General features: G+C 43.9%; 1 protein-coding gene across 1 annotated transcript; it reads right to left on the bottom strand.

Annotated features, from left to right (window-relative positions):
* Positions 1-139: 139 nt before the first annotated feature.
* Positions 140-17415, bottom strand: cfl2 (cofilin 2 (muscle)). Its single transcript, XM_083633768.1, has 4 exons — positions 17318-17415; positions 12675-12982; positions 7425-7501; positions 140-1175 (listed from the first exon to the last, which is right to left on the bottom strand). The coding sequence occupies exons 1-4, from the start codon at positions 17318-17320 to the stop codon at positions 1063-1065; spliced, it is 501 nt and encodes a 166-aa protein (XP_083489894.1). The 5' UTR covers positions 17321-17415; the 3' UTR covers positions 140-1062.
* Between the last annotated feature and the right edge of the window lie 730 nt (positions 17416-18145).

The following is an 18145-nucleotide window of genomic DNA, read 5'->3' as shown; positions in this document are numbered from 1 at the left end:
ACTGTGTTTACTCTCCACTACGCCCCTGGATGTCACCCATTGGTTTGTGGACAGCACAGTAACAGTCAACACCGTAACAGTGATCACAGAAACATTCATCACAGTAACAGACGGACACGGCTCAGTTCTGCCACAGGCTTTTATTGCAGAGTGGCTCCTGTTAGTTCCTTAAGGCTCCAGATCAGACCAGGTGGTGTTGTGGTCTCTCTGGTTACAATCTGCTTCCTGTAGTGTTCTGTACAAAATCAACTGCTAAACTAACTGCTGGCTAACGAGTGACTGGAACATTCACAATGAAAGTAAGGCGACGACCAAACAGCGAGAACGAAAGCATGTGGAGTCTGCCTGTCTGTCCGTGTGCGTTGACAGCTAGCCACAGACAGAAACGCTCGCTTACTCTCCACCTTTTTGTCTCAACTTGTAGTGTATAAACTAAAAAAAGTGCTGGGTAATAATAATCTTCTTCATAATGCATAGTCTAACATTGTGTTCGCCAGTTTCTGCAGAACATACTGGATAAGATACAACAGTTTCAAATAATAAATACAAGTCATATGAAAAAAGCTCAGGTGGAACCGCTGTGGGAGGCAGAGTCTCGTCTCGCTGCTTCCTTCACATCGACTTTTGGCAAAAATCAAGAGCAAGAGAGAGAGGAGAGAGAGAGAGGGAGGGAGGGAGAGAGAGAGAGAGAGGGAGGGAGAGAGAGAGAGAGAGAGAGAGAGAGAGAGAGAGAGAGACGGCCTTCCTGCCAGCTGTTGCTGCTTTGGGCTTTGGGTGTGTGTGGTTTCTAGCAGGTTAACGAGTGGTGTGGTTAAACTGGTAGGTTTTGCATATTATGGTGTTAATGAATCTCTTTCATGTTGGGAAAACAAAGCAAAGAACAAAACAAAGAAAACAAAGGGCCTGAGGAGCTACTCCTGCAGGTGGTAAAGAGAGCGAGCTGCGGGGTGAAGCTGCGGTTCGGTCGGTGGGTCCGGATGGCACGGTGGTTGGGCGGCGGGCGGGCTAGGGGGGTTGGAGGATCGTGGGGTTGGGGGCTGTGGGGTGGTGCTGAGGGTTCGCTCACAGCGGCTTGCCCTCCAGAGAAACGACCACGTTTCCGCCCAGCTTATCGGCCAACGTGGTGCGGTCCTGGATGTCGTCCAGACCGTTCACCTGCCACTCGTGTTTGATACCTGAGGAAAGAGGAGGAGAGGAAAGGAGAGGAGGAGATAGGAAAGGAGGACAGGGGAGAGGAGAGCAAAGGAGGAGAGGAGAGAGGAAAGGAGGACAGGGAAGAGGAGGATGGGAGAGCGGAGAGGAGGAGAGAGGAAAGAAGGAGAGGGGAGAGGAGGAGGGAAGGGAGACGAGAGAGCAGAGGGGTCAATACTAAGCTAAGGAGAGAGACAGTACAACCAAGGATGCTAAAAAGGAAGGATAAGACAACACTCACGTCACAGCGTTTGAATTTTGCATTGGGGCCAGTTCTATTGAAGTGAATGGGGCGGGCAGGGTAAGTCCCACTATAAACCATCATATCTGTGTCGTTTCACCTTTGATTGAAAAATGCTTCCACCAGATTAAAGAAAACACATGACATGATGTTAACTAAGTTTGGTCATGTATCATGATGTAGTTAGCTAATCTAGCTTTGTTTTGGACCAAACAGGGGCTTGAGTTGAGTTTTCTTTAATCTGGTGGAAGGATTTTCAATCAAAGGTGAAACAACACAGATATGATGGTTTATAGGGGGACTTGCCCTGCCCCATTCACTTCAATAGAACTGGCCCGAAAATCTGGCCTCAATGCAAAATTCAAACGCAGTGACGTGAGTGATGTCTTATCCTCCTTTGTTTTGGCCGTTCCTTGATAACCTTGCTTGCAAGATGGATAACCTCGCGAGATCAAAAGAGATTCTCGACATAATCCATCTTGTCATGCACAGGCAGTTAGGATGATTGGCCGAACCATGCCGGCTCGACGAATCAGCGGCAGCCTTAGGCGGGCTTTCTGTGTGACGCACATGGTCTTTGTAGTTCTTTTCATTCGTCAACATGGCTGCCGCCGCGGAAGTGACAGGCAGTCTGAATGAAATTGAATGTAACATTCCCAATTCTATGTATTAAATTCTAAAAACGACCCTCAACATTTGGGAAGGCTAAGCCACACAACTAGTTGAACGTCATGCTTCGAAGGCGACTTTACGACGATGAGGACGGTGAGGACTCAATCACTCTTACGGGGTACGGTGGCGCAGTCGGTAGCGCTGTCGCCTCACAGTTAGAAGGTCCTGAGTTCGATTCTCGCCTGGGACACTGTGGGCGCTGTGGTTGTGTTCCCCCCCATATCTTCAGTGCCGAGTCGCTGTGCAAAAAGGGTCAGCAGCGCCTTTTTTGTCTCCGGAAACTTGCCAAATTCCAGGTAGACAAGACCTTGATGAAATTGTTCTACAGCGCTTTCATTGAATCGGTGATCACCTTCTCTATTGCCTGCTGGTATGGCAGCCTTGACATCAAGAATAGGAACTCCCTAAGGAGAATTGTGAAAACGGCTTCAAAAATAGCCGGAATCCATTTTGGGAGCCTAGACCACATTTTCAACTTGCAGTTGCTGAAAAAAGCAAGGGCTATCTGCTCAGACAATGCCCATCCGCTGAGCTCTGAATATGAGCTGCTTCCATCTGGCCTTCGTCTTCGTGCTCCCTTGGCTAAGAAAAATAGATATAGGAATTCCTTTGTGCCTGCTTCGATTCGAACTTTAAACGCTACTTAAGAGAATATACAGTAATGTAACATCTATTTGATGTTTTTATTTATTTTATGTTCTCCTATACAATAGTTATATTGTAGCATTTATTTTCTGTAATATGTAGCGCTATGTGGCTAAATGTCCTTCTTAGACTGCCTTGCATTTGCACTTATCGGCCATGGCCTCTAATGCACTTTAAACTACACTGGCACTTTTGAACTGAACTGCTACTTTGTACTACGTCGTGGTCTATTGTGTCTCCATTTTGTTTTTATGGTTTTATGGTCTTTTTATGGTTTTACGGTCTATTTGTGTCTGCACTTTGTTTTCATGTTTTTATTTTGAGTCTTGTGTGATTTTATGACTATTTTGTTTTTGCTCTGCTGCAACCCAAAGTGCCCTTCTGGGACATATGAATAAACTTGAACTTGAACTTGAGCCTACTGCCCAGGTGGGTTATCTCGTCGAAAGAGCCTTTCTCTCTGTGTGGAGTTTGCATGTTCTCCCTGTGCTCCCCCCAGGGGGTTCCTCCGTATATAACCCCCCACTAAAAACATGCAGAAGATCAGATCGTCATCGTCATCCGACCAGTGACGACAACATCCGAAGTTGGTCCCCGGGCGCTGTACGAGAAAGCGACCACTGCTCCTGGGCTGCCCCTTGGAGGAAAGGACATGCCTGGATGGGTTAAATGCAGAGGACACTTTTCACCGGCCACCGTCAGCATGAGTGTGTTGTGGCCACATGCATGTATTGTGGTGTTCGTGTGACAATAAAAGATAGGCTTGTCCGTTACAAGAGTTTTAAGTCTTACAGGCACAGGCAGACGTCAGAGGCATGGCGATCTGATTGGTTGAAGTTAACACGCACCAGCGGTGATAGACAGATGGGTCATCCAATCACCTGCCAAGTAGCTTGGAAAAAGTGCCCGCCTCCGTCAGCGGGTTGGATTACTGCATTGCCAGATGGACTGGTTTAGTGAAACTTTTTTTTTTTCAATTTTGATTTTCAGGGGGTGTTATCAACGGGTGCAGACCAAAATGCCTCTGGACCAGCGTTTCCACTACAAAAATTGGTCCTGGATGGCTGGACAATTTCAGTTTAACGGACAGATGGGATAAATTCCGGACAAATATTAGATGTGTTTATTGAGCTTAAAAACAACAACTGAACTGATAGCAGGCTATAGCCTATAATCTCGAACTTGCCATAATTTCCCTGTGCCAACCATGCCTCTATGACCAGTCAATCAAACAGAACGACCCAAAATGCAAGCTTTGGGGAGAAACTGATACACACTGCTTTGTGTGCTGAGTCTCAGACAACGGCCTGCAAATTCCACAGAATTTGGAGCCTGCAGTGCAATTTGCAGGGGGTCGTCTGAGACGACGAGTGATGAAAACGCCGCCTAAAAAAAATAAAGCGTGGATATAGATAGTGCTCAACACTGGCACATGCTTTCAGTTCTCAGATGAAGGCTACAGCTAACCAACAATAATAGCCTATTCTTACCTTTTCTTCCATCAGTTTAAAGTTAAGCAAATATTCCCAGCTGAGCTTGTGAAGTTTAATTAGCCTATTCTACTCTAGCTATGGCTAGAAGCCCTATAACACTGCATTGGTTGCACTTTATTTAAATAGCAATGCTTATGTATTGTCCCTCTCAACTAAATACAAATAAATAAATATTAGCTGTTCTGAAAGAGAGTTGGACCACTGCGTGTCAATGAGCTGTAGTCTGCTTTTAATAACATTATTGTCATCATTGACAATAACATTAGACCCGGGTGGTTTCAGAAAATACATTTTAAGGTTTGATTCATGTCTCATCTCTCTCTCTTTCTCTCTCTGCATGTCGGTATGCAGGCAGTCAACCTGTTGACTCAGAGCAGCTGACCAAGGCGCACATTCAATCACGGCGCGTGCATCCTAATTGTAAATGTAACATTGTTTGGTTCATTGCACAAGGTAGGCTATAACATACAAATCATAAAAGTATTCACTTAGGCTGGCTATTTAAAAGAAGATGTGTGGACATTTAATTTGAGCCTATTACAATTCAAATTGTGTTTAGAGGGAGAGAATTTCACCGGACTTGGTGTCTGGGGGATTTAAATCTGTCGGACTTTGATTAATTTTAACTGTAAAAGTCCGGCAATTACTGGATAACGGAAACACTGCTCTGGACCTAATTGTATAGACCTACAACTAGGGCTGCAAGGATTATTTTCATTGTCAATCTGTTGATTATTTTCTCGGTTAATTGATTGTTTGGTCTATACAATGTCGGAAAATGGTGAAAAATATCGATCAGTGTTTCCCAAAGCCCATGATGACGTCCTCAAATGTCTTGTTTTATCCACAACCCAAAGATATTCAGTTTACTGTCATAGAGAAGTAAATAAGCCAGAAAAAGCTTGAAACAGAGAATTTTGACTTTTTCCTCAACTTGATTAATCAATTATCAAAATAGTTGGTGATTAGTTTAATAGTTGACAACTAATCGATTAATCGTTGCCCTACCTACAACCAATCAGAGCAACAAATCTTAAACTTTTACCAAATCCTGTCAGATGTACGGCAAACACATCTTTCTTATCAACAAAAGCTTCAAGTGCAGTTGTTTGTTCTTCTTTTAGAGAAAATATACCATCCAAATCATATTCAAGATTCAAGAAAGCATTCGGCAGCAGCCATCTTGGTTGTTTACGAAAATGTCTCAAAGGCCCTTCTCTCCGATCTCAAACCAGCCCCTACCCACTACCACTCAGTACAAGGTGTCACTCCACATCAAATTACACTCACAGCTGTGGAGGAGTGCTCAGATGAAGGGGGAGGGGAGAAATGAATTGACCAACTGTGGGACGCCATCGTCACCCTACCGGAACAACTGGAAGCAGTCAACACCATGGCAACCAATAGAATTGACGTCGTGTTCACACGGCTGTTCTGCTTTTTCAAATTTCACAAGTTGCTACGATAACAGGTTACTGTCACTGTAAACACATACCATCCAAAACCATGAGAATGACATGTTAAGTGATTATTTCTGACAGACATGGTCTCAGTTATACATATGGAGAGACTTCGGTTCCTGAGGACCAATTCATGTAGGAAATTCACAATCATCTGGGACCCATTTCTAGACTACTTAAATGAGGTTAAGAACGACAAGTAACTTGCTCGGCTGACTTCTCATGGACCCCTTGCATGGGATTCCACGCACATTCCTTACAAGCACATGGAAACTTGATGTGGCTGGTAGCGCTATTTGTAATATTAATGTTGGTATATGTATGTTTTGTTTGTTTTTGTTTTTTGTCTGAGCCTGTTTTTGTTTTCTATGTTCTGAAAATTATAAAATAAAATATGAAAAAAAAAAGTAAAAAAAAAAGTGATTATTTCTGTTTGCATAAGGCATTTATGAGCAGTGTTGGGGGTAACGTGTTACAAAGTAACGCGTTACTGTAATCACATTACATTTGTCGGTAACGAGTAGTGTAAGGCATTATCGTTCCTAAACCCTGTAATCACATCACAGTTACTAGTCAAACACTCAAGTCGTTACTTGCGTTACATAAGTTCTTCAATTTTCAGCAGGATCGGGTTTGAATCTGCAGGATTATAGAGAAAACATCAAACGTGGTTTCATTCACTCGATTGCCCAACACAACAGCAGACTGTAAACATGTCTTTTGTGTGGCTAGTGTAAGATATTATGGTGAAGGCTGCAAGTGATTCACGTTATTTTTATGCAGTACAGACCTTTTATTTTGAAGGCAGGCAATGGAAGTGCTGTGTTGTGTTGAAGCCTGGCGCTTCATGTTGGACCCGGGGAGAATAATAAATCCTGGCGTCTCGTGTGGAGTTGTCTCCGTTTCAGAAACAAAGATCTTGTGATGTCCTCATTAGGATAGGGACTTGTGCTGATATGTGGGCATATGTAGCGTAAGGTAATGTTAACTGACAATGCAAAATTAATGTAAAGAGTAGTATAATGAATTACTTGCTCCAGGGAGTAATTAAGTAAAGTAAGGCATTACTTTTTTATTTAATTTTAAGTAATGTGTAATGTGTAATATATTACTTTTTTGAGTAACGACCCCCAACACTATTTATGAGTTTGCTACAAGTCAAGCGATCTGAGGGAGAAAGTGATATCCTTTTTTAGTTTTAAACTTCACCACATTCTATGAGTTAGCAGGGCGCTCAGCTCGATCGTTTCTCGCCATCCTGAGCTGTGCAGTCGGGTGCAGTTGGTGGGGAGCAACTGCGGTGCCTCGCTCCAAATCTGCGCCCGCCCCGCTCTCACGAGTCCTTTGGCTCACGCAGTTGGAGCAAGTCGGACAACTTTTCTAACCATCATGCAACGGGCCAAGCAAGTCACTGGTCGAATCTACACAGAACTTGCTGTGTCATCATGTGACACAGCTCGTCATGTCATGACACAGCTGAACAGATTGTTGCTCTCATGTCTGCTGCTTTGTTTGCTTCTGTTATTGATTACTGATCAGTCTGATCGGTGGCAGCCTGATAGACAGACGAAGCCGAATGATCAGGTCTGTTTTCTCTCCACAGTGTGATCTGATCAGCTGCTCTTTGATCAGCTCATTGATTGTTAAACATCACAACAAGACAACAACAAGGTACAGCAGGTCGGAGGTGGCTCCGCCCCCTGCCGGGCCACGTGACCTCACCTGTAAACTTCTTTTTGATGGCGTCTTTAGAGCTGGCGTAGATCATCTTGCTCTTCAGCGGAGCGCCCTCTGGAGCCCTGAACAGCACACAGAACCTCTGTTAGAACATCAGAACCAGGGAGAACACAATATAACAGAACAGAACACTAGCTGTGGTTACATCATGAGACTTTTTTTTTCATTCTTAACACATTGAGTGCCAGCGACGCCATATGGCGTCATTAGAAATTTACCGTAGGCTGCCAGCGACGCCAAATGGCGTCAATAACTCCAAATTGTTTTTTTGACGGGGGGGTGTCGATCTAACCCTCTTACATCGCCTCTTACAATATGAGAGCTATTGAATGTGTCTAACCTATTTTACAGAACCCTTAGGTGGTGACAGCGCTGTCCAGATGAGAGAAAGTGGAGTTAAACACACAGAAGAAGTCGTTGGGGAAAAGGAAATCGCATCGCATCCGTCCGTATGCATCGATATGCATGAAGCATATAGCTGTGCCTGCAGCAGCCAATCTGCTGTCACAATTGAGCACCTCCGTGTCCGCTGCAACAGCCCATCCGCATGATCAGCCGTGGAGTTGTTATTATTCTCAACTGGAAGCATGGGAGCTGGTGACAAATACACGCGGCTGTAAAAAAGCTGGATGTAGCGGACTTTTCAGTGCAGAGCAAAAGCAGGCAGCAGAAAGCCCCAGAGACACGCCCAGGAGGAGGAGTGTGCAGTTGAGGGGAGGGGGGGGGCCACACAGAGCACGCAGAGCAGCATACAACACCCAGACAGCAGGACAGGATTAGCAAACGCAAGCTAGAATATCTGATGCCCACCAGCAGTAAATCAAGACCAGCAAGAAGCTGCAACCAGCAGCGCACGCAGGGGCCAGCGCTGCTGGTTGCAGCTAAAAAATATTATTTGGCCAAACAAAATTCCTTTGTTTTCACTCTTTTATTGAAGGAAATTATTTTTGAGGTGTCATTACATCAGAAAATATTAGCAATGAGTCAATGATGTGCTTGAAATGCTTCCTTTCACAAAAGGCTGAATATCTCAGGTTCTAGAAAAAAAGTGGCTGTTTTTGGTCAAATCAAGCTATCTCTCCGGCTCATAACTAAAGAACGGAAAATGGGATCAATAAACTTTTTTTTGCAGGTGATAGAAGAGAGTCTCATCGTTATTTGTGCGTGTTCACTGTTTACATAGTAATATCACACAATATTCTGTGGGCTTCGAAAAATTACTGAAAACGCTCTGAAACTCTGGCACTGGGAGCGTCCGTTCTCCAAAAGTGGCTGGCACTCAAGATTGCCACGCAAATGTTTACGCTTTATGAGCGCTAAATATAACAACCACATTGAGATGTGCGTTTCCATGCTCCACAGTCTGTCATCAGAATACAAGTGTACTGCATGAGTCCAGCACTCTAACACGGAATTATGTTTTTAAAAGATGGACCTTATTTCTTTACTCTTCTTTCTGATGAAGCAACAGTTTGACCAAAACATACAACTATGTAAGTGTCAGAAAATGACATTTTGTTTTGCCCCCGCAATGATTGGCTCCATTTTTAATTGTCACTGCTGTAAACCAAAACTGGCCCAGAGAGGTGGAGTCAGGTCAGGACTTGATATGAAAACGGGCTGCGCCGCCTACATCAAGCCCGGGCACCCCCGTGTGCAGAAAGAGGTGAGATAAAGAGTGACCAGAGTGTTTATACGACGAAATGTTATCCATCGACCAGATTATGAAAGGGTTAAAGCCCTCTCAAACGGAATGACATTTCATTCAGATCGCCCGGTTTATTGTGATTGAGTTTCTGGAGGAAAAGCAATGGAGAAAAAACATTGACAATTCACGAATAATAAAATTAACCTGTATAGAGGCCAAAGTCGGCGTCACTTCCTACTTCAGCATGCTCACCAAGAGATTCCAACTGCCAGTTATTTTCCCATAGACATTTCGTAAAATGAGTATAAAAATAGTTTCACTTGGTGAAACTAAACGATTCAGCTATATTTAGAATCAGGAGTCCATAGAACATTTCACAACTTTAACGTTTCGGTCAGAGTGAAATGTTCTATGGTCTCTCCTGTTTCTAAATATACCTGAATCGCTTAGCTTGACCAAGTAAAACGATTTTTTATAAGCATTTTACGAAATGTCTATGGGAAAATGAAATGACATTGACTTTGGCTGTCTATACAAGGGTGTGTGTGTGTGTGAGAGAGAGAGAGAGAGAGAGAGAGAGAGAGAGAGAGTGTGGATTGGTTTATTTTCTCTATCTCAGCTTCACAAATATGCTGTCAGTGTTCTCTCATGTGTGTTTGATGGTTATTTTCTGCAGACAGAAATATTTCAGAGAGGCTGCACTGATCCATCAACCACCGATCATTATCAGCTGATATCAGTGAATAGCCAATCACAACTGTCTGATCAGCACAGTAGCTCTGAACCAGTTTAATAAACCTGGGGCTGGATTCACAAAACCCTCTTAAGAAAAAAACAACTTCTGAAGTGCCATTTCTCGTTAAAGCCCCACTCCAGTCAGTTTTCCACCTGTGTATAATCCTGCTCTACAGTGGAAACTAAAAACTGCACGTGCCGTCATCAACTACGTCACCAGTCTAATATTTTGCAATAAAGTTTGTCTATTGGTAAGTCAGATGTTCCACTGCAACGTCATGGCTGGGGCACTGTTCCAAAAAGGATAACTCTCTCAGCGCGCTCTGCTGCTTCTGCGCTGCGCTTCCGCGTCCTGTGTGTTTTTGCCGACCCTCACTCCTACCTTCAATAAGATCTCCGTCTCCCTTCCAGCCGGTCAGACCGGAAACAGTATGGCTGCCTCAAGCTGGTGGGCATATAAGCAAAAGAAATTGAAAGAGTGTAACTCGAACTGGTTAAAAGTGACTTTCGCAGCGTTTTGAACCAGAACGAACTACGCAAACGTAGCTAAGCCAAGCTAACGGCAGATTGTATTCACTGTAATATTGTATATTATTAATATGACAGGTGACGTGAGCGTTGATAACCATAAAGTCTGACGTCAGCACCCCTTTCTAGCACATGAGCCAATTTAAGAGTTTGAGCCCAAAATAAGGTTATTTGTCAACAGAATACAGTGGCGACACTTTGGCTAATTAGCAGAGCAGGAAAAAACACTGCTACACATGAAATAGCTTCAAATGAGAAAAATGACTGGAGGGGGGCTTTCACTTTACTTCTAAGAGGGGCGTCTGGGTAGTGTGTATACTGTAGGTAGTGGGTAGTGTGTGTAGTGGGTAGTGTAGAGGTAAAAGCACTCTTCTACCACTGCGGAGACCCGGGTTCAATTCCCAACAGCGGTACTTTAGGATTGGTCACATCCTGCAACTAACAATAATAGCCTATTCTTACCTTCCATCAGTTTAAAGTTAAGCAAATATTCCCAGCTGAGCTTGTGAAGTTTAATCAGCCTATTGTCCGTTCTGAAAGCGAAAGCGAGCCAATCAGCTGTAGTCTGCTTTTAATAACATTATCACACATATATTATAACACAATAATGTTAGACCTGCTTGGTTTCAGAAAATACTTTTTAAGATGTGATTCATGTCTCATCTCTCTCTCGTCTCTGCATGTCAGTATGCAGGTGCAGCCACCTGTTGAGAGCTGCTGAACGAGGACGCTGCACATTCAATCAGAGCATGTGCATCCTAATTGTAAATGTAACATTTGTTTCGTTCATCGCATAAGGTAGGCGATATAACATACTAGGGATGTTCATTTTGAAAATTTTCCATAATCGATAATCGGTGAAAATTAACGATCAATTATCGATTGATCATATTATCGATCATATTAATACAGTATATATATATATATATATATATATATATATATATAATTTTTTTTTTTACAAAATGAATGCCTATGGCAGAAAATACGAAAGTCAACGTGTTCTCCTCAATGAACTCTTTATTTCAATGTGTCTCCTCTGCAACACTCTTAAACAAGGCTGTTCACTACATTTGGTGTTTACTTTGCAGACTGCACGTTTGCATGTTTAACTGTTAAACAAAAAATATGTGCGTGCTTAACGCAGCTGAGCCACACCTCTCTTACTGTAGTCTTAATTCAAATTATATAACCGCATCTTGAACAAGCTTGTGATCCCCCTTTTTATTCGGGTTCATCTGTTGCTGTTTGGCCAGCAGCGCGTTGCTTGCCACAGCGCTGTGATTGAAGTGGCTGAGCGGGGAGATGTGATGGCCGCGTACAGAAAAAATCACCCAGGCCGTATGCAACCTCATCGAGACAGATATGCTGTCCATAAATATCGTTGAGGGCAACGGTTTTCAACACCTGATGAACGTGATTGAGCCAGCATATGAGCTTCCCTCGCGAAGCACTATTACCAGGCGGATTGAAAAGCGCTTCGTAAAGCGAAAGCAAGAGCTGTGTGACCAGCTTAACGCCGCAGTGATGGTGGGCTGAGACGACAACGAGGCGCGGGCGTCATCTTCCTGGTTAACCAGGCTCGGATGTACGCTGTTCAAGTGGTGAATCATTGGCGTCGTAGTCGTGTTGTACTTATAAACTACATCACAGTTCTTGCAATATACGACGTCGTCTTTTAAGTCGAAATGGTCCCACACAAAACTTCGCCTCGCACGCTTCATTTCCTCTGTCTGCTGTGTTCGTCTCACTTCAGTTCTCGCTAGGTTAGTTCTCGCTGCAGCTCAATTAGACCACACCCATAGCCCCACCCACAGAGGTGTTCTGTTCATTGTTCTCTGTCTGTCCAATTGCGCCCTCTCCTGGTTGCAACCACGTAGTGAAAATCAAATTTGATAGTTTCACCATTTGATTTGATACAATTTTTTTTTTTTTTAAATCGATCCAAATTCCACAGGATCGATTCCATTCCTTAACGATCAATTATCGATTTTCCACAATTGATGAACATCCCTATAACATACACATCATAAAAATATCCACTTAGCTTGGCTATTTAAAAGAAGGAGATGTGTGGACATTTAAATATTTGAGCCTATTACAATTGAAATTGTGTTTAGAGGGAGATAATTTCACCGGAATTGGTGACCGGGGGATTTTAATTTGTTGGACTTTGACTAATTTTAATGGCAAAAGTCTGGCAATTACGGGATAACGGAAACTCCTTGCCTCCCTGATCAATACCCCCTCTCCCTCCATATGATCGGTGTGTCCCTGATAAATACCCCATCTCCCTCTGATGAATACCCCCTCTCCCTCCATACCAGAAGATGAAGACCAAGTCCTCCTTCTTGGACTCCTTGGTTTCATAGGTGGCGTCGTACAGGCCATATCTGCAGTCAGACAGGGGGAGGAGTTTAACGAAGCAGCCGTACGGGTCGTCCACAGTGTCCCCGATCTCCCCTACCAGGATCTGCTTTCCCTCCTCCACGATGATCTGCTTCCTGTCCTCGCTCAGGCAGAACAGTACCGCCTTCTTCCTTTTCTTCACCTCGTCTGACGATGAAGACTTCCTCACCTTCATCTCATTAAACACCTTGATGACTTCATCGTTCACTGTGACGCCGGACGCCTGGCACACACACACACACACACACACACACACACACACACACACACACACACACACACACAGGGATGAAATTATTAGTCTATTAGTTGATTGGCAGATTCATTATAATTCTGATACTTGATCAAAGCTTTTAGTTAGGGATGTACGATATATTATCAGCAATCATATCGGTATTGGCCGATGTTAGTCATTTTTTAATATATAGGATCGCTCCGATGAGCGAAATAACAGCAATGTTCATATCGGTTATCGATATCTGCCAACATTTGCATATTGAGAGGAAACAATGTGGTAAATCTATGATTTATGGGCTTTTTCAAATGATTTAGAAATAAAGACATTACTTTTTCAATTCAGTGTTGTTTACATGTTTTTCCAGTATGTACATTTGATTATCATAGAAACTTGTTTTTATACAGATCATATCGACATCTGTAAATATTGGTTATTATCGGCCATGACAGCCATAACAGCAATGTTATCAGCTATCCGTATCGGACAAGACATTTAATATCTAGTTGTAATTGTTGATCAGTAAACAAAAACATGTGCAGGTTGCAGCTTCACTGATTTGCTGCTTCTGTTTTGAATCCTTTGTTGTTGTTTTACTCTGGGAACTGCGATGGGCATTTGTCATTATTTTAGACATTTTATAGACTAAAATTATAAATCGGGGGCGATATGTTTAGACAGCATGTTATGTATATTGATCCTTTTAATTAACTCAAGTTATATTTATTTGTTGTATTTGTGTTTTTGTATTTCTAGTTATTTATAATTATTAAATTCCCAGTGAAGTAAAATAGTCTGAGGCTGATGACTCAGTCCACCAGGTAGAGCTAGGTATGGCTACTGTTCCTCTCTCTGGGTGGGCTGGGCTACTGTCCTCTGTCTGGGCTACTGTACCTCTGTCTGGGCTGAGCTACTGTTCCTCTGTCTGGGCTGAGCTACTGTTCTTCTGTCTGGGCTGAACTACTGTTCTTCTGTCTGGGCTGAACTACTGTTCTTCTGTCTGGGCTGAGCTACTGTTCTTCTGTCTGGGCTGAGCTACTGTTCTTCTGTCTGGGCTGAGCTACTGTTCCTCTGTCTGGGCTGGGCTACTGTTCCTCTGTCTGGGCTGGGCTACTGTTCCTCTGTCTGGGATGAGCTACTGTTCCTCTGTCTGGGATGAGCTACTGTTCCTCTGTCTGGGCTGAGCTACTGTTCCTCTGTCTGGGCTACTGTTCCTCTGTCTGGGCTACTGGTCCTCTGTCTGGACTGAGCTACTGTTCCTCTGTCTGGGCTGGGCTACTGTTCATCTGCCTTGGCTACTGTTCCTCTAAGAAGAGTAGCCCAGACAGAGGAACAGGGGCCAGCATGCTCTGCCTGGTGGATCAGCACAGACTGAGTCATCAGCCTAAGACTCTTTTAGCATGTGACTCAGCCTGATCCAAACAACCTGAAACATTCTGCACCACCTGGAGGCTGAGAGCAGAAGAGTACTGACGGCCATAACAGCAATGTTATCAGCTATCCGTATCGGACAAGACATTTAATATCTAGTTGTAATTGTTGATCAGTAAACAAAAACATGTGCAGGTTGCAGCTTCACTGATTTGCTGCTTCTGTTTTGAATCCTTTGTTGTTGTTTTACTCTGGGAACTGCGATGGGCATTTGTCATTATTTTAGACATTTTATAGACTAAAATTATAAATCGGGGGCGATATGTTTAGACAGCATGTTATGTATATTGATCCTTTTAATTAACTCAAGTTATATTTATTTGTTGTATTTGTGTTTTTGTATTTCTAGTTATTTATAATTATTAAATTCCCAGTGAAGTAAAATAGTCTGAGGCTGATGACTCAGTCCACCAGGTAGAGCTAGGTATGGCTACTGTTCCTCTGTCTGGGCTGGGCTACTGTCCTCTGTCTGGGCTGGGCTACTGTTCCTCTGTCTGGGATGAGCTACTGTTCCTCTGTCTGGGCTGAGCTACTGTTCCTCTGTCTGGGCTACTGTTCCTCTGTCTGGGCTACTGGTCCTCTGTCTGGACTGAGCTACTGTTCCTCTGTCTGGGCTGGGCTACTGTTCATCTGCCTTGGCTACTGTTCCTCTAAGAACAGTAGCCCAGACAGAGGAACAGGGGCCAGCATGCTCTGCCTGGTGGATCAGCACAGACTGAGTCATCAGCCTAAGACTCTTTTAGCATGTGACTCAGCCTGATCCAAACATCCTGAAACATTCTGCACCACCTGGAGGCTGAGAGCAGAAGAGTACTGACGGTCAGACAGTAAAACACCCAGACACAAATAATAGAGTTTAAAACAGTAGCAGGATGACAGATAGACAGTAGACAGAGTTTAAAACAGTAGCAGCCAGGATGACAGCTAGACCATTGGTTCTCAAATGGGGGTCCAGGGACCCCCAGGGGTCTGTGGCACTTTGCAAGGGGGTCCGCGAAAAGCTTTCATGAAAATAAAAATAAAAGCTTCATTGGTTCAACGAAAATATTTTATGCTTTAAATCTGAAACAATTCATTGATTACATTCTAATCTAACAAACCTATCAATTTAAAAGTCAAGCACGTTACCGTGGAAACAATTAAGCTTAGCCCAAAATCACAAATCAGAATGAGGGGGTCTCCGGTATATTTTCTATCTTGTAAGGGGTCCTTGGTTGAAAAACATTTGAGAACCTCTGAGCTAGACAGTACAGAAGACTACAGAGTTTAAAACAGTAGCAGCCAGAATGACAGCTAGACAGTACAGAGTTTAAAACAGTAGCAGCCAGGATGACAGATAGTGTACAGACAGATAGTGTACAGACAGAAAGTGTACAGACAGAAACTTTACAACAGTAACAGAACAACAGACCACACCGAGTGTGACTGTCATAAAATCCTGGTCAAACCCCTCCCACCCCAGACACAAACTCTTTGAAATGCTCCCCCTCGGTGTCAAGACCAAAACCTAGTCTCGCCACAAGAACAACTGACTTGTCTTATCACTATACTTACTGCCTTATTGCTTGTTGTGTCTCTTGTTGTTTTTGCACTCATATGCCCTACATTTGTACTATGTTGTAAACGGAGTCCACAGCACAAGAATTTCACACGTGATACTTGTACCATGGAGTGACAATAAAAATCTTGAATCTTGAGAACAGCTTCTTCCCAACTGCCATCGACCTTATCAACCAGGCCCGAAAGCCCCCACTAACAAGGAACCCTACCACCCACCAAACACAGTTGAATCCCCCCCACTGACATGAGCCCCCCCAAATCATACGTCACACTTTACAGTATTACAGCAGCTGGACTACACTCGCTACAAAGTATTATTGCTGCTTCTCCTACCAGAACTTTTTAATCCATTAGATTACTCTTTAACTACATCGCACACTGCTTGGACTGTAAATTCCTACTGAATGCCAATTTAACACTCCCCTATTTGTGTATTTTGTTGTATATTAGACTTCACCACACTTGCAATTTTGTCTTTTAGATATTTTCTTTTTAGCTCTAAATATTGATGCGACTGCTACGCTGCATATACACAAATTATTGTGGCAATAAGTGATTCTCATTCCCATTGACTTAGTGTTTGTAGTTAATTAGTTGTGTGCACTTTACTTATCTTGCTGTCTGTCAGACATCATTGCTGCAGTTTGTACTGTCAACACTTTTGTTAGGGGTGAGTCAGTTACTTAGCATTTGTGTGATAATGATAGTGTTGGTATCGCTGCTGTCAGTTAATGTCAGTCAGTGTTGGTGAGTGAGCAGCCTGTGGGTCTGCTGACACAGACAGGGACAGACAGGCAGGCAGACAAACAAGTCACTGCTGACACACTGAGTCACTACAGAGCTGAATGTGACTGACACACGGACTGGTTTGCTGTGTGTGAGCGGTGCTGTGTGAGCAGCAGGCCGGCAGACCGAGCCTGTAAGCGGGGTCCAACCGCCCAGCATACCGCTGGCCTGTCCGGAGCCTGGAGCAGCCAGGCCGGGAGAAGATGGCCGCCCCGGGCCACACGGATGGCCTGGGCCGGCTGGAGTCAGACATGTAGCGGTCCACAGCTCCACCGCTACGTCTTCACTACAGACACACTTGGAGACTACAGACACACACAGACCGTCTGTTTAAAGTGTATGTGGCTGGGAGTTGACAGAAAGCAGCTAGCTTAGCTAACATGAGCAGGAGCCATGCTAAGCTAGCCACATGCTAAACAGCTAGCCAGATAACGGTCCACACCGGCGAGCCGAGCCGCGCGCCTGTCTCAAAGTTGTATATCGTTAGTTAGTTATTAGTGTCGTCAGATTAAAGTCTGGAGAGTTTTTACTGAGCCGGGTCCTCACCATGCTGCCTGTCTGTCTCTCCGGGCTGGGTCTCTCTCTCCGGGCTCCGGGCTGAGGGGGTTTAAGGGTGAAAGGTAGCGGGGAATGTGGCCGCTCGACCGGGAGTGTGGGAGCAGAGAGAGAGGGGAGAGGGGAGGGGGGGGGGGGGGGGGGGGGGGGGGGGGGGGGTCAGACAACGGGGGAGGCGGGGTCAGCTTACTTTTTGAGGTACAAGTACTTTACTTGAGTATAAAGCAGACTAGAGTATACACAGACGAAAGTAATATTACTTGTAATGACTAACGAATTGCATTTTTTAAGGGGCCCAAGATTGTGTGCTTAATACTCCACTATATTTCACTTTTCAGACCAATATTTAGCACATTTGATCATCTTTACAAAATAGCCATAGTATTGTTATAGATTACTATTACTACAGTTACTACCACAAAGTATAGCTAGCTAAATAAATTAAGATTAGCTTCACGTTGACAACTTTAAAATGCTGCTTAGATGTAGGCGTAGGCCTACTTACTACATTATGTCATAAATCCTATAATAAGAATGCTAAGTGTGAGTGTGTGAGCAGAATTGTGTTCGGCCACAGCTATGCCATTTTACGTGATGATCAGGCTGAATCTTTCAGGAAGTGTAAAGAGCAGCCTGGGCTGGGGATGACCTAATGGACCTGGATCTTTGATTTAGGTAATTAGGGACGATTAATTGCCATAATTCCTATTGATTGCCCTAATTACCTAATGATGTGATGTCACTTGAGCAATGACATCACTGATGACATCAGTGCTCCAGTGACATCACTGGTGACATCACCAATTCTGTGCATGCTCG

This window comes from Poromitra crassiceps (assembly GCF_964638095.1).
Source record: "Poromitra crassiceps genome assembly, chromosome: 3".
Taxonomy (NCBI): Eukaryota; Metazoa; Chordata; class Actinopteri; order Beryciformes; family Melamphaidae; genus Poromitra; species Poromitra crassiceps.
This window is presented reverse-complemented; position numbering and strand designations above follow the sequence as displayed.